The 14,165-nt window shown below is 42.3% G+C and overlaps 1 protein-coding gene across 1 annotated transcript; it reads left to right on the forward strand.

Annotated features, from left to right (window-relative positions):
- Window positions 1–4,050: 4,050 nt before the first annotated feature.
- Window positions 4,051–6,841, forward strand: LOC147603159 (receptor protein kinase-like protein ZAR1). Its single transcript, XM_086797014.1, has 2 exons — window positions 4,051–5,850; window positions 5,974–6,841. Exons 1-2 carry the CDS (start codon window positions 4,383–4,385, stop codon window positions 6,648–6,650), a joined length of 2,145 nt encoding a protein of 714 aa, XP_086653140.1. The 5' UTR covers window positions 4,051–4,382; the 3' UTR covers window positions 6,651–6,841.
- The last annotated feature ends 7,324 nt before the right edge of the window (window positions 6,842–14,165 follow it).

Consider the following 14,165-nt stretch of genomic DNA (forward strand, 5'->3'; position numbering starts at 1 on the left):
CTTAGTTGGGTCTTTTAATCCTTTAATTAACTGTACAAGTGGTCACCTTGTACCCCTCAAAGCAACGCGTGTACTTGCACAGGCTCCAAAAAGTAAATTGCTAGTTTCTATAAAAATGCATTAAGAGTCAACAGTCTCAACGCAGGTAATAAGACAAGAACATCACCTTCCTGTTGGTCTACCTGCCCTACCTTGGTCCAAAAAAGCTTAAGCCTCACCACTCACGAGTCACCTTGGTCTAAAAAGCTCAAGCCTTAAAAGGACAAGCCAGCCATCTGGGGCAAAATAGCCCAGCGTGTCATAGAGCTCAGTGCCTTTTAACTTCATCCGGTTTTTATTTTAAAAATGCTTTTAAAAATGCATAAGTTAATGAGTTTATATATATATCAGGAACTAGTTGCATCTCAACACGAATCTCAGGGGATGCCATCCACTTATTTCTAGGACCCACACCTCTATTCTCCATTGCTTAGCAGTTTACATAACAACTTCCATCATTGCTCCCAAGACACTTTATACTCCAACAAAACACAAGCTTCCATTAAAGCCTCTGTGGTGCATCCTCTAGGAGTCTGCTTTTCCAACACTTCTTCTTTGCCTGTCCAGATCTTTATAGTGGGTCTTGTCCTCCCTACTGGGTTTTCTATGAAAGCCACAAAAGTGTATTTTATTTGTTTCTCTTTTAAGTACCATCTTCTAGTCTTAGGACTAAGTTAATGAGTTTTATAACTATTCAAAAAGTTGAATCTAAATACTTTCTCAATTTGAGCCATGAAAATTACATTAAAGGACTGTTTTAAAAATAAAATTTGAGTCGTGTAAATTACTTTTTTATATGAAAGCGTAGATTTATATTCTAATAAAGGGAGTGAATACACAGTTACAAGATGCATTGCTTTTTAGTAGACAAAGCATAACTTCAAACTTATGTCATATGATTTCTCAGACATGGAAGGTTATGAATATATATGAATATATTTAGTCAGCTCGGTGTCCCTTCTCATGGTATCAACCTCCTTCTCGGCTGGAAAAGGATGGACAGGCAGCCGAGGAGGAGGTTGATACCATCTGTAACATTCATCAAGGTCATTCTTGGTATACTGTGCTTTACAAGAGTTGGTGGCTTTGTTCAACATCTTCATCTGCACATACAATTCACATCTCAGACCAGGGAGCATGTTGGCATTTACATGGTTAAACGTGCAATTATTATGATTAATCCATACGGCCCACAAGTATTCTTTCCAAATTATATTCCACACTACTGCAGAGCATTTTAACTATTGGCCTAAAAGAATTTCCTGCCAGTTCAATTCCCAGTTCTGTAGTGGGGACACACATTGGATCAAAAACTACAAAGCTTCTCTATTATGGGGACATCTAGTGAAGAGATACGCAATGGTTTCTTGTACCTTTTTACACCTAGGGCAGAATCCATCCCCATATCCAATTTGTTTAGCTCTTGCATTGGTCCAGAGTGCTTTTTGCATTATCAAGCACCAAAGTAGGCATGATTTTTTTAGTGGTATCACTCGAGACTAGATTTTTGAAAATTTAAAGCCCCATTGTTTTCTGTCCCACAGTAGGTTCCATCTTTTGTTAAGCTTGCAATGCGATGGAGTACCTTATGGAGGGATAGGCAACATTTTATATTTTGATTTCCACGAGAAAGCCTTTAATGATAGAGGTCCCTTTAATTGGAGCAAGGCTGTCTTCTCCCCCACCCAAAGGTTCATCTTCTTTGTGAACCAACATCTAATCCAAATAATTTGAACTGATTCTTGAGCCCTTGATCAGTCAACCATCTCTGGTTATTCCTGCACCATATTTGGTCCCACGTATGGATTCTCTTTTTTGTGTAGTTTGTGAGCTTGTTTATATGAGTTTTCATCTATGCAATTCCCCACTGTCATAGAAAACCAGATGGAGTCCAAGTGCAAAGTGTGGACGTGTTTCCTGATTTTCTTGTGCAATCTAATTTCTGTCTTGTATCTATTCCAAGCCTACTAAATATTTCTGCCCAGTGGGCTACCTTTTGCTTTTATTCTTACAGGATTGAAATACAACAGCAATTTGGGGAGCTTCTTCCATGCTTCTTACAAGACTGAAATATAGTAGCAATTTGGGAAGCTTCTTCCATGCTTCTTACAAGACTGAAATGTAGTAGCAATTTGGGAAGCTTCTTGCATGCTTCTTACAAGACTGAAATATAGCAGCAATTTGGGAAGCTTCTTCCATTCTTGAAATCAAGACAATTTGTAATTTTCCAGGTTTTGGTTGAGAACTAGTCTTCCTGAGGATTGAGAAGGCTTCGAATTAGCCATTTTGCAGCCCTTTTGTCTGCCATTTAACCTTCGTTTATATCCATGCATCCTTGTTCCAGGAGCCACTGCGGAGGCTCATTGAGCATGGTTTTTCTCATGGTTGATAACTAAACCTGACGCCGAGCAAAACAATCAGAGGCATTCCGAGAAGGCTAAAATAGATGACTGGTCATTATGAATTAGACCATTGGTGTGATTTGCAAACTGTTGAAGGCATGTTTGACCTTTATTGTCTGGTAGGGATATACCTTTTAACTGCCCTTTGTCCATTGCATTTTGAACCAACTAGCCTAAGGCATCCATCACTACAATAGCAAATAGTAGGGGAGCCAAGGGGCATCCTTGCCTTAGGGATCTCTTTAGATCAAATGTTTAGTGAGATGCCCATTGACTGTCACTCTAGCTTGTGCATTATCAAAAAGTACTTTAGTCATTTGGATGAAGTTCGGTTCTAGACCCATATCCCTGAGGGATTAGAGGATGAATTTCCAATCTATCTTGTCCATAGGCTTTGTCAAAGTCTATCTTGAGAAGAACACAAAGTCTTGCTGCATTTGCTAAGCATGTTCAACACCTTCCCACAAGGCTAGATGGCATCCAATATGTATTTGCCCTTAATGAAGCCTTTTTGTTCAGGCCTTATCTAATCTTTTAGATGTCTGGAACGTCTGTTAGCCAGGGCCTTTGCATAAATTTTCGGTTAGCATAGTGATAGGACTCGAGTTGGAGATGTCATCTTTGGGACCCTTTTCTGAATTAATTTGATGACCCCTTCATTTATTGAGAAGGGGAGGGCACCAAATATGATTGATTCTTTCCATACCATAAGCAGAGGGGTTAGCAAGAAGTCATTGTACGATTTATAAAATTCTATAGGCAGACCATCAAGTCCAGGGCTCTTACCATTATGCATGGCATCAATTGCATCCTCTAGTTCTCCCAAGGAGATATCCTCTTCTAGAACTGCTGAAAGACTCACTGGTACTGTTTTCTTCCTGCATTCTGAAATGACATGCGATTTGCAAGAGATGATTAAAGTTAGAGATGCCCTAAAGAAGGAGGAAGAGATTCAATGAGAACAACAAACTCTACCTTAAGGTATAGATCATATCCCTATGCTAAGGGATAAACGAGGTAGACATGCAGAAGAGCCAGCCCTGCAAATTACACTAAAAGACTTGTTTTTTTCAAACACTGCAGGGAAGTCCAATAGTGGAGTCCGAACACCCACTAGGGAAAAAAAACTACATGGCAAGCCAGGCAGCTAGGGTAAGCACTGAGCAGTTCTTTTTTTAAAGGGGAAGTTGAGTGTCCTGGGTGGTTCTTTTACCAAGAAGATCGGTGAAAATCTTGAGGGGTGGAGATATATTTGCAACAATACCCGAGACTCGATACCTGTCGGTTCTGTCCTTTTTCTTTCCAAAGTCCAAAAAAGTAAAAGTAAAGAGACAGCTGTTGGTAACTTGGGTTTGCTGCTGCAACACGACGACGGGGTCGTCGTTCTACATTCCTTCACGGGGCAGGCAAGCGTCAGTCCGACTCAGGCTAGGAAAATGTGGGGGCCCATTGCTCCCGTGAGGCCCGCTTTTTTGCAAAGCCACTGTATCCAACGGCTGAAAACATGCCATTTGTAAAAAGGCCATTCTTTATTGGCACACTTCATCACGCCGCCCACTCGTTTTGTAGAGTTAGTACCACGCAGTTGCTTGATTTGTTATTTTAGAATAAGAAAGAGATTGCTCACAGTAGTCTCGAACTATAGCAGAGAGAGAGAGGGGAGGGGACGGCGGGGAGGAAAGCGCATGTATGGCATGCAGTGGCGCGCTTGCCCTTTTTCGCCAGATTAATAAAGAAGCAGCAACACCGCCACCATCACTCCGCGGTTTCATTCAACGCAGCGGGAGCTGTTGGGCAACGGGAAGTTGCAAATGCCTACTAGTAACAATAGTTAGTCTAGGTTGCTGAGGTGAGGGCTTACTGCTCTCATTTTGCTAATGTCATGCCCAGAATCCGATCACAAGCAACAGCACAGTCTTGTTCCAAAGGCTGCGTTATAATATGGCAGGTGTTCTGATGTGGAGCCGAAGCTGCCTCTTTTTCTTCTTGAGTACCCTTACCTTCACCACTATTGGCAGCTATGGGCTTCTCAACTGGGAAGGCCAATTGCTGCTAGCGTTTAAAGCAGCCGTGCAAATTGACCCTTCGGACATCCTGAGCAACTGGGTCTCCAGCGACCAGAACCCTTGTATTTGGAACGGCGTGGAATGCTCGCCACCCAATGAAGGCGCTGTCGTCGTTGCGCTCAGCTTGCCTAGGGCCCAGCTGCAGGGCTCTTTGGCCCCCGAGCTGGGCGGCCTCCTCCACCTCCGCCATCTCAACCTCCACAACAACCAATTCCACGGCTCCATCCCGCCCCTCCTCTTCCACGCTACCCAGCTCGAGAGTCTCTTCATCTTCTCTAACAACCTCTCTGGCCCTCTCCCTCCTCAGATCGGCCACCTCTCCGGCCTCCAAAACCTCGACCTCTCCCGAAACGCCCTCGGCGGCAGTATCCCCGACTCCCTCGCCAACTGCACCCGCCTCACCACCCTCTCCCTCAACCAAAACTTCTTCTCAGGCCCCATACCAGCCACCATCGGACCTTCCTTGCAATCCTTGAAAAAACTAGATCTCTCTTACAATTCTCTCAGCGACGCAATACCTCAAAGCCTCAGTGAGCTCCGGTCGCTAGTGGACATCCTGAATCTATCGCATAACCACCTCTCTGGTGCCATTCCGGCAAGCTTCGCCATGTTGCCGGCCAATTTCACCTTGGACCTCTCGAGCAACAACCTGAGTGGACCCATTCCTCGAGATAGAGCTCTCGCTAATCAACGGCAAACTGCCTTCTTGGGAAATGCAGGCCTATGTGGCATCCCCCTGTCTACTTCGTGCTCTTCCCCTAGCCCTCTTTCGTCCCCCCGTTCTAGCACTACACAAAGAAGCAAGGGTCTCAGCAAAGGGGCCATTGCCGCCATAGCCATTGGGGACTCAGCAGGGGTGGCTTTGGTGTGTCTTGTGTTTTTCTACTGCTACTGGCGCAAGTTTTCTCGGAAGAAGAGGAGGAAGGCCAGCTCTACGCCAGAAGCTGGGGGTCCTAATTCGAGCTGCCAAGCGAGCTGGCTCTGCACAAAAAACAACACCACAGAAACCCCCGAAGCTCTTGAGCATGGGGAGCTGGTGGCTCTGGACAATGGGGTCTCCTTCAATCTGGACGAATTATTGAAAGCGTCTGCCTATGTTCTGGGCAAGAGTGGAGTGGGTATTGTGTACAAGGTGGTTATCTCCGACGAGCAAACAGTGGCTGTAAGAAGGCTAGGAGAGGCGGGTTCCGACAGGTTCAAAGAGTTCCAAGCGGAGGTAGAAGCCATCGGGCGCATCAGGCATCCCAACATTGTAAGCTTGCTAGCATACTACTGGGGAGTCGACGAGAAGCTCCTTGTCTACGATTTCATCGCCAACGGCAGCATAGCCTCTGCACTACGTGGTACGATTAGCCCATAAAAATAAGAATAATAATTGAAGTATTATTAAGCCCCACCTATATTCTTTCAGGCTTAAGAATAGCTTGCCAAGAGTTCTCATACGTGTGGAGGCTTTGCACATGCAGGTCAATCTTTGGCTGTATCGGAGCCCCTCCCTTGGGCCTCTAGGTTAAAAGTTGCAAGAGGCACTGCAAGAGGGCTTGCTTTTCTTCACGAGCAAGGCTCCTCTGGATCAAAGTGTGCCCACGGGGACATAAAGCCCAGCAATATTCTACTAGATTTGGAGATGAAGCCCTATTTAGCAGACTATGGTCTCAACAGGCTGCTCAGCATTGTAGGTAGTGGGGTGCCAAACCAAGCGGGGAAGGTGAGCGTTTCATCTCGATCCTCAGGAAGCACGATCAGCTGCGGGCCGCCCATCAGCCCAGATGACCGGCATTACCAGCCACCAGAAGCCGCACTGTCAAAGAGCAGCAAGCCCACGCAGAAAGGGGACGTCTACGCGTTCGGGATGGTGCTGCTGGAGCTCTTGACGGGCACACCGCACGTGCGGTCCCCTTCAACGGAGGTGCATTTGGCACGGTGGATCGAGGCGGCACTGGATGGCAAGAAGCCCGTGCTGCTGCGTATCGTGGACCCTACGCTTGTGGATGAGATGCATCGGGCAGACGACATGATAGGAGTCTTGAAAATTGCCCGGGCTTGTGTTGCTTCACAACCTGATCAGCGCCCCTCCATGCGACGAGTCTCCAACTCTCTCAACCGAATTGGGACCGCATCTAATGTGAACTCCTCCAAGTGATCGAGTCAATGCCATTCAGTTTGATCACAACGCCCCCTTTTTCCAGTAAAAGAAAGGGCGAACATTCGTTTTTACACATGGCTTTGTCATTCAAAGAGCCCTTACACAATGAGTAAAGAAATATGCATTTAAAAAAAATGTGTTTAGCTTTTCGAGAGGGTATTTAAATTTGATTCCATTTTTCTCACCAACTTGTTTGTGTCTATGTGGTTTCCCTTAGAAATACAAAATACAATCCTTTTGGGATATGAGATATCTTGGGAAAAATCCTGTTTTTTAATGGACTAAGAGAGATGGGAATTTTTGGGTAAAACTCAGAATGAAGTTGAGAAGCACTAGTAAATATGGATACTGTAGCTCTGATTTGGTTGTATTGCAATTTTTGAACAGTTTCAGATAATATATATAATTATTATTGATCCAAAATAAATAAATACAAAATACACTTGGTTTGTACCCTTGTATTATGCTTCCCAATATGTTCCGTTAACCCATACTATTTTAACCCATAGCTAGCTTCTCTCTCTCTCTCTCTCTCTCTCTCTCTCTCATGCTTCTCTCTCCCACTCTCTACCATGTAATGGGAGTTTCTAGTGCTCGTCCCACTCTATCATGTAATGGGAGTCTCTAGTGCTTTTTACATCGGAGTCTCTAGTGCTTATATATGCCCTCATGTTGCATTCTACCAACGATAATACCCCTCTCTCTCTACCATGCAATGAGAATCTCTCTCCTCCACCTCAGGTAGATGCCTCCCTGCATCCCAACCCCTCTCGATCCTCTTTCCTCTTTCATCTCTTCTTTTCCTCTACATTAAACGAATGATTACAGTCACTATATATAGGCAGCCATACCCTACAGTATATCGCAAACCTTTAAGAGTTTCATAGCAAAAAATCGAGCAAGAACTCACTAAGGTCTCTACGTCTGGATGAATTCGAGCAAGAACTCACTAAGGTCTCTACCATGTAATGGGAGTCTCTAGTGCTCGTCTCTCTGACTCTCTACCATGCAATGCGAGTCTCTCTCCTCCACCTCAGCTAGATGCCTCCCTAGAGCTAGCCCAACCCCTCTCCATCCTCTTTCCTCTTTCACCTCTTCTTTTCCTCTACATTGTACGAATGATGACAGTCACTATATATAGGCAGCCATACCCTGCATAATATTGCAAACCTTTAAGAACTTTCTAGCAAAAAATCGAACAAGAACTCACCAGGGTCTCTACGTCTGGATGAATTCATTGGAAGTGTAAAAAATCATTTAGGATACCAAGATCAAATTGTGTGTCAAGTGAGAAATGGAGTTGTAAACAACAGGTGAGAACTTTCTGGGATACAATCTTGTGGGTATGCTGACTAGCCAAAGAGAGAGAGAGAGAGGTGAAAGAAGCAAACTAAACCCCATTGAGAAGCCCTTAAGGAGCCATAAGAATTGCAACAAGACAGGAAACACGAAGCTACATGAATGAGGAGTCAAAGTCAACCATATTAAAGCAAACTATTGACGTCTTTTAAAAAAAAACTCATGGAATATGATAGGCAACTACCATTTTGAGATATAAAGACCCGTACTTCTTGTTGTTACATATGGGACTCAAACAAAAAATTATAGGAGGGTTGAGACGTGTGTGCTTAAAGATTTATGAGAGGAAAAAAACTCCTTTTATTTAATCAATGAATACTAAATAAAAGAATAATCATCTTAAAACCATTTACCCCCCATTCTTAAGTGCCCCGTTCTTAGCAAGCTTTACCATCCGCTATGCCTCCTTGCATGCTCTTCTCTCCTATTCACAATTTCCCTTGGCATTACTTCCAAAGAAGAGGCATTCTACTAACGTCCATCCCTACCAAGTTTGACTCTTATCCCCTTGCTCACAAAACTTGGATTGTGACATCCCACTGCCCCCTGTGCGCACCGGATTCCTGGTTGGTAGCAACGGAAGTAGCTTCCTTGTCAGATCCCTGTCCCTACCACGCAATGGATTCGAGATGCTAGCAGTGGAAGTAGCACTTCTTGCGCGGGGCAGGGTCCCACACTCGGGGCCTCGTCCACGGATATCCGGACAAGAGACTAATCCGTCGGTTTTTCCAAAAACCGAACCCGGAAAAACTTCCTTTACCCGAAAAGCACGGGCGATTCCACCAGGATAACTTTTTACTCTAACTTAGTCAAGACCATTACTGGATCAAGCTGATCCGACTGCACCTATAAAGATACTCGGTCAGATCAAGGAAGAAACTTGCACTTGGATCATTGGGATCAACGCTTTTTTTTCCATCAAGAGGCACAGCCGTTGATTCCTATCCATAGAATAATTACTGTCCGAGATTTACTTTATCTATCGTAATAACAGAAATTGAGTCTCGATCTACAGATCCATCAGTCTAGCCTAACCCCATCCAGTCCCATGGGTTAGCCAACCTCCCAACCACTGTAGTGATGGGATCCAATTAGGAATTTGGTTAGGTTTTGTCCCGGGTACTAGGGAAAAGAGTTCCCAGGTCCCCTAGCCGGAAGTTCATGCAACATAAAAATAGTCACACCACTTACACACCCAATATGAAATTGCCTTTTTCTTAGCATCAACTAATGACACGCTCAGCTCTTGAGGGGGAAAAAAAGTCAAATCATGGCATATGGGCCGTCGATCGGCATTTTGTAAATTCGAGAAAATTGGTAAATTTCAGAAAGTTGGTAAATTCGAGTGTAGGACGGCGGAGGGGGGACGATGCCAATAAATGAGAAGGAATAATATATTTTTTGAAGTAAGAGCCCCAAAAGTGAGATGGGTATGACCAATTATAGTAGGTATGTAAAGTGTGAAGAATTCAGAAGTTAAGCATAAGAAGTTAAGCAAGATACGCTCGCAACTAGTAAATTCGGGCTGTCAAGTAAATTCGGACTGTCAAGTAAATTCGAGCTGAGTGATGTGTGTCCTCTTTATTCTTGTATTTTATTGATCCCTCAACTAAATACCTCTTTTCCCTTCTTTATTCCTCTTCTCTTTGTCATTTTTATTACACCCTTGCTCTATCATCACCATGGAGTGGTATGTTCAAATGGATAATGTGGATGATGACTTTCTTATTGAAGAAAGCTCATCTACTAGCTCGAGTGAAGAAGACGATGATGTACACAAACACAAACAAACTGAATGGGTTGATGTCCACGATGAGGATTCCACGTTAGTTAATGTGACCCAACATATATCGTCCAGGTATTTATCATTTGATAGAGATGCTTATACTCTAATGGTCACATCACTAAAAGATGATACCTCCATGTCTTTGCATACACTCAAAATGATCATAGAGGAGTTCTTGATCTTAAGAAATGGCGCAAAATAAAAGAGGTATTGTGCTTAAGAGAGGTAGAAAATGGTTCACTTTGTATTTGTCTCAAGTCTAATCCATCCATAAGGGTTGCTTGTATGGAGGATTGGCAAAACATTATTGAGGGTGTGTATTGCATAGATGGCGCATCTTGTCATAGAGATCTTGCAAATACACTTGAGGCATTGAGGTCTACATGGTGCATTGGTGCCCGTTGTTATGGAATTCCTGTATCCTTCATCAAGGACTTTGTCAACTCTTGTGGATGTAGCCATCAAAAGAAGACTAAGGTGGTTACTCAATGTAATTTGGATCTTAACAAGCCCCCCATCATACATAATAGGTACACTTAAAAGCAAACTAGATTTTCAACTAGAGAAACTAATGATTGAGCACAAAGTGAGATTAGTTATGGTGCGATATGCAAAGAGGCATCATTTGTCAACTCTTGTGATTGACTATATTTGTCATAGAGGTGGAAAGCCTAAGCGTTGTGGTTCATAAAAGAAAAGGATTAGAACATCAAAGAACTGTGGTTGTCCATTCAAAGTTGAAGTGCAAAGCTTTGATGATAAAGATGAGGTTACTATACACATTCATCCAAATCATGATGGCCATATCCCGGGCAGCAAGAGTGATCTCTATCATTTGCCGGTACACCCATCCATTGTGGAATGTTGTGCAGAGGATTTATTTGATATCGGTAGTTCTCGTCATGTTGCACAATTGTCAATATCCAAAGAAAGGTATCAGTTGGAGAGAGCTACCATGCTTGATCAAATCATCTTTCGATTCTTTATGATCCCAAAGGAGGTTCAAATGTTGTCATATCAAAAACGCATCGAAGGTATAATGAGTAAGATGTTTTTTTTGCTATTATCAAAGTGCATGTTGTTGCAATTTTTATCGAGACCTTTTGTGCAGGTAGGATTCCTAATGATGATTGGACAACCATGCACATTGAGGTTGCAATTTTGCAAAAACAACAAAAGGTTGCAAATTTATCTCTTCTTTTCCTACAATTCTTTCGTTGTATTGTATTGACATTTGTTATGTTTATAGGTGGTCTACTTTCAACCTTATAATCCAACCGCACAAAATCCAAAAGACAAACCATTCATTTTAATCATACAAGACAATTGGATGCTGCAAATGGCTAAGCAATTTTCCTCCAAATTGGATGCTGCAAATGGCTAAGCAATTTTCCTCCAACCGCACAAAATCCAAAAGACAAACCATTCATTTTAATCATACAAGACAATTGGATGCTGCAAATGGCTAAACAATTCATGGGCAATTGATAGCACATTCGAAACAAATGTGTTTGGTCTTCCCTTATTTGCAGCAGTACTACCAAACCAACGTGGGCAATGCATCCCAATATGGTTCATGTTATGCACAACAGATGCAGGGGCACATAATGATGTTATTGCTTTGGAGATGACACTCCGCATTATATTTTCAAGAATGGGAAGCATTCGACCTGCTGCACTCGTCATTGATAAGTCACAGCAGGAACTTGAAGCATTCTTGAAGGTGATAAATGAAGATCCACATTGTTGGGAAATGCCAGTAGAAGGACCATGCCATCAAATTGCCTACCACATTATTTTATGTTGGTTCCATGCCAAGAAGGCATGGGTAGATAATCTCCTTCCACAGGTAGAGGCATCTCTCACTTTTAAAAGATAGTCTAACAATTTAGGCATTCAATGTTCTCTTTTATGTTTGAAGGTTCCGAAGGAATTACAAGGAGAGCTATATATGGAAATGTCAAACCTTATGCAGTGCCCAAGTGAAGTGGAATTTGATGGTCAATTTCAATAATTACTCAATCGATATTCAAACCATCTCAATGTGGTGCGCTATGTCACAAATGGGTGGTGCGGAAAGTATTGCATGTGGAGATCACGATGGCCAAAATTTGGAAGGTTGTTTCCCCATGGTAACTTTGACACCACAAACTTGATAGAACGATTGTGGCAATATATCAAGTATACTGTATTGGAAGCACACATCAATCACTCTATTGTGGACCTAATACATGCACTTGTGGGTGATTCTAAAACTGGAAATCGCATGGGTGGAACCCTTCTCAAATTTTTTATCCAAAAATAAGAAATAGGTATCATGAAAATCATATATCAACAAACGTATACTATTCTTTTTGTGAAATGACATGCATGCTCACAAGTTTAATGCGTGCAGTTGACTCAAGCAGATTTGGACTTCAAGGTTCTTCCTAAAAACATACTAACAAGTTGCGAGAGGGAATTTTGCAAAGGTATATACTTGACCAATCATGCCTAGTGGTTATCAATGAATTGAGCTTACAATTTAAAATACAAAGCTCAAGTGTCCCAAATTAGTGGTATAATGTTAGCTTACAAGCAAACTACTGTGATTGCCCGGATTGGAGCTCCGAATGCAAGCACCTATATGGTATTCGATTGATAGCTACACGATATTTTCAACACTTAAATGCTCTTCTTCCTATCGTGGATAATGCTCATGAAATGATGGATGGAATGGAAAGTGATGCTTGTGATGACATCGTCCAAAAAAAAGATGCAATTGAATGTCTACAAGACATCAAGGAGATGGTTCAATCACTTGAGAGAAGCCTTTCAAATAGAAGTTCTAGAGATATGAACATTGTCATGCATCAACTCAAGTCTGCAAGAGATACTCTTGGATCGCTAATGAGTCCAGAGGAGATTCAATTGCCAATGCGAGGCAACATCTGCCAAGTCCAAGCACATGTCACTCAAACTCGACTTGGTCATGGAAAGCGCAAGGTGGATGTTGAAGCTTTGAATTCCGAGGTATCAAGGAACCCATCATCCAACCTGAGAAGCTGACTTGTCAAACTGGCATTCTGCGAAGAAAGCACCAACGAGGTCGTAATCGTGTTCGATTTGACGAGCGTCCTCGAATTTTTTGTCCTCATTGTTGTACAAAAACCTTATTGGTGAATCCTAAAGCTACATTTTGTTGCCACACATGTAATGCTTTGTTGCCCTTAACTAATCAACATTGTGAAGTGAAGGATAGTAAAAACCTTATTGGACGAGAGGTTCAAGTTTGCAATGGACCTAGTAGTTTTTGTGCCACTATTGCTTCTTGTGAGCATGGAGACCAAGACATTGAGCGTGTTTTCACTCTTATTAACCGGAATGGTAACACTTGTAAAGTGCAAGCCTCAAACATGAGGATTTTTCTCATGTATACCATAAATCTGCCATCTCAATTGCAGTTGTTGTAAGCTTAACCCTAAGTCCGTATGAAACTTTATTCCATCTTTTGTAAGAATACGACTGTTTTTTGCTTTATCAATTTTGTTTCCATGTTTCTTTTTTGTTGTGTGGAGTAGAAATACTATCTTTTTCTACAGCCCGAATTTACAATAATTCCAGAGAGTCTCAAATTTTAAAAGTCCTACAGCCCGAATTTATAAATTTTGCAGCCCGAATTTACAAAAATTCCAGATTATGAAAAGCAGCAAAAGATTCATCCCGAATTTACATATAATGCAACCTAAATTTACAAGAATTCTAAAGAGTATATCTAATGTTAAAAGTCCTACAGCCCGAATTTACAATTTATGCAGCACGAATTCACAATAATTCCAGAGTCTCAAATTTTAAAAGTCCTACAGCCCGAATTTACAAATTTTGCAACCCGAATTTACAAAAATCCCAGATTATGTCAAATAACCCGAATTTACATATTATGCTCACTTGTAAACAATAAAACTGAAGGAAAGTTAGTGGAGAGGGCCTATTGCTCACTTATTGCAGGAGTAGTGTCACTGTGCCATAAGGATATGTCATCCCAAGATTAGAATCTGGTGGTGATCTCAAGGAGAAAATGGATACCACCAGAACTACTTACAAGGGTGCCAGTTAAGCCAAATAAAAGACCTATTTTGCACATTCGACACTAAGCGTGGGAACAACCAATCCACACTACAAACCTGAACGAGTGTGGAGCAAAGAAGGTGATGCTCTTCTACCCAAGGCCTATGTCGCATCATCATGTCCTATGGATAAGAAGGTAAGAATGACTACAGCTAGCACAAGCATGCATGCAACAGACTATAGTCATGTTGTTTAATTCTTATCTATATGCGACATTGGTAAACCCTCATCCATCCATCCGACCTAAAACTTTTGGTTCA

Source organism: Cibotium barometz, chromosome 65 (assembly GCF_041138505.1).
Source record: "Cibotium barometz isolate CiBa-2024 chromosome 65, ASM4113850v1, whole genome shotgun sequence".
Classification (NCBI taxonomy): Eukaryota; Viridiplantae; Streptophyta; class Polypodiopsida; order Cyatheales; family Cibotiaceae; genus Cibotium; species Cibotium barometz.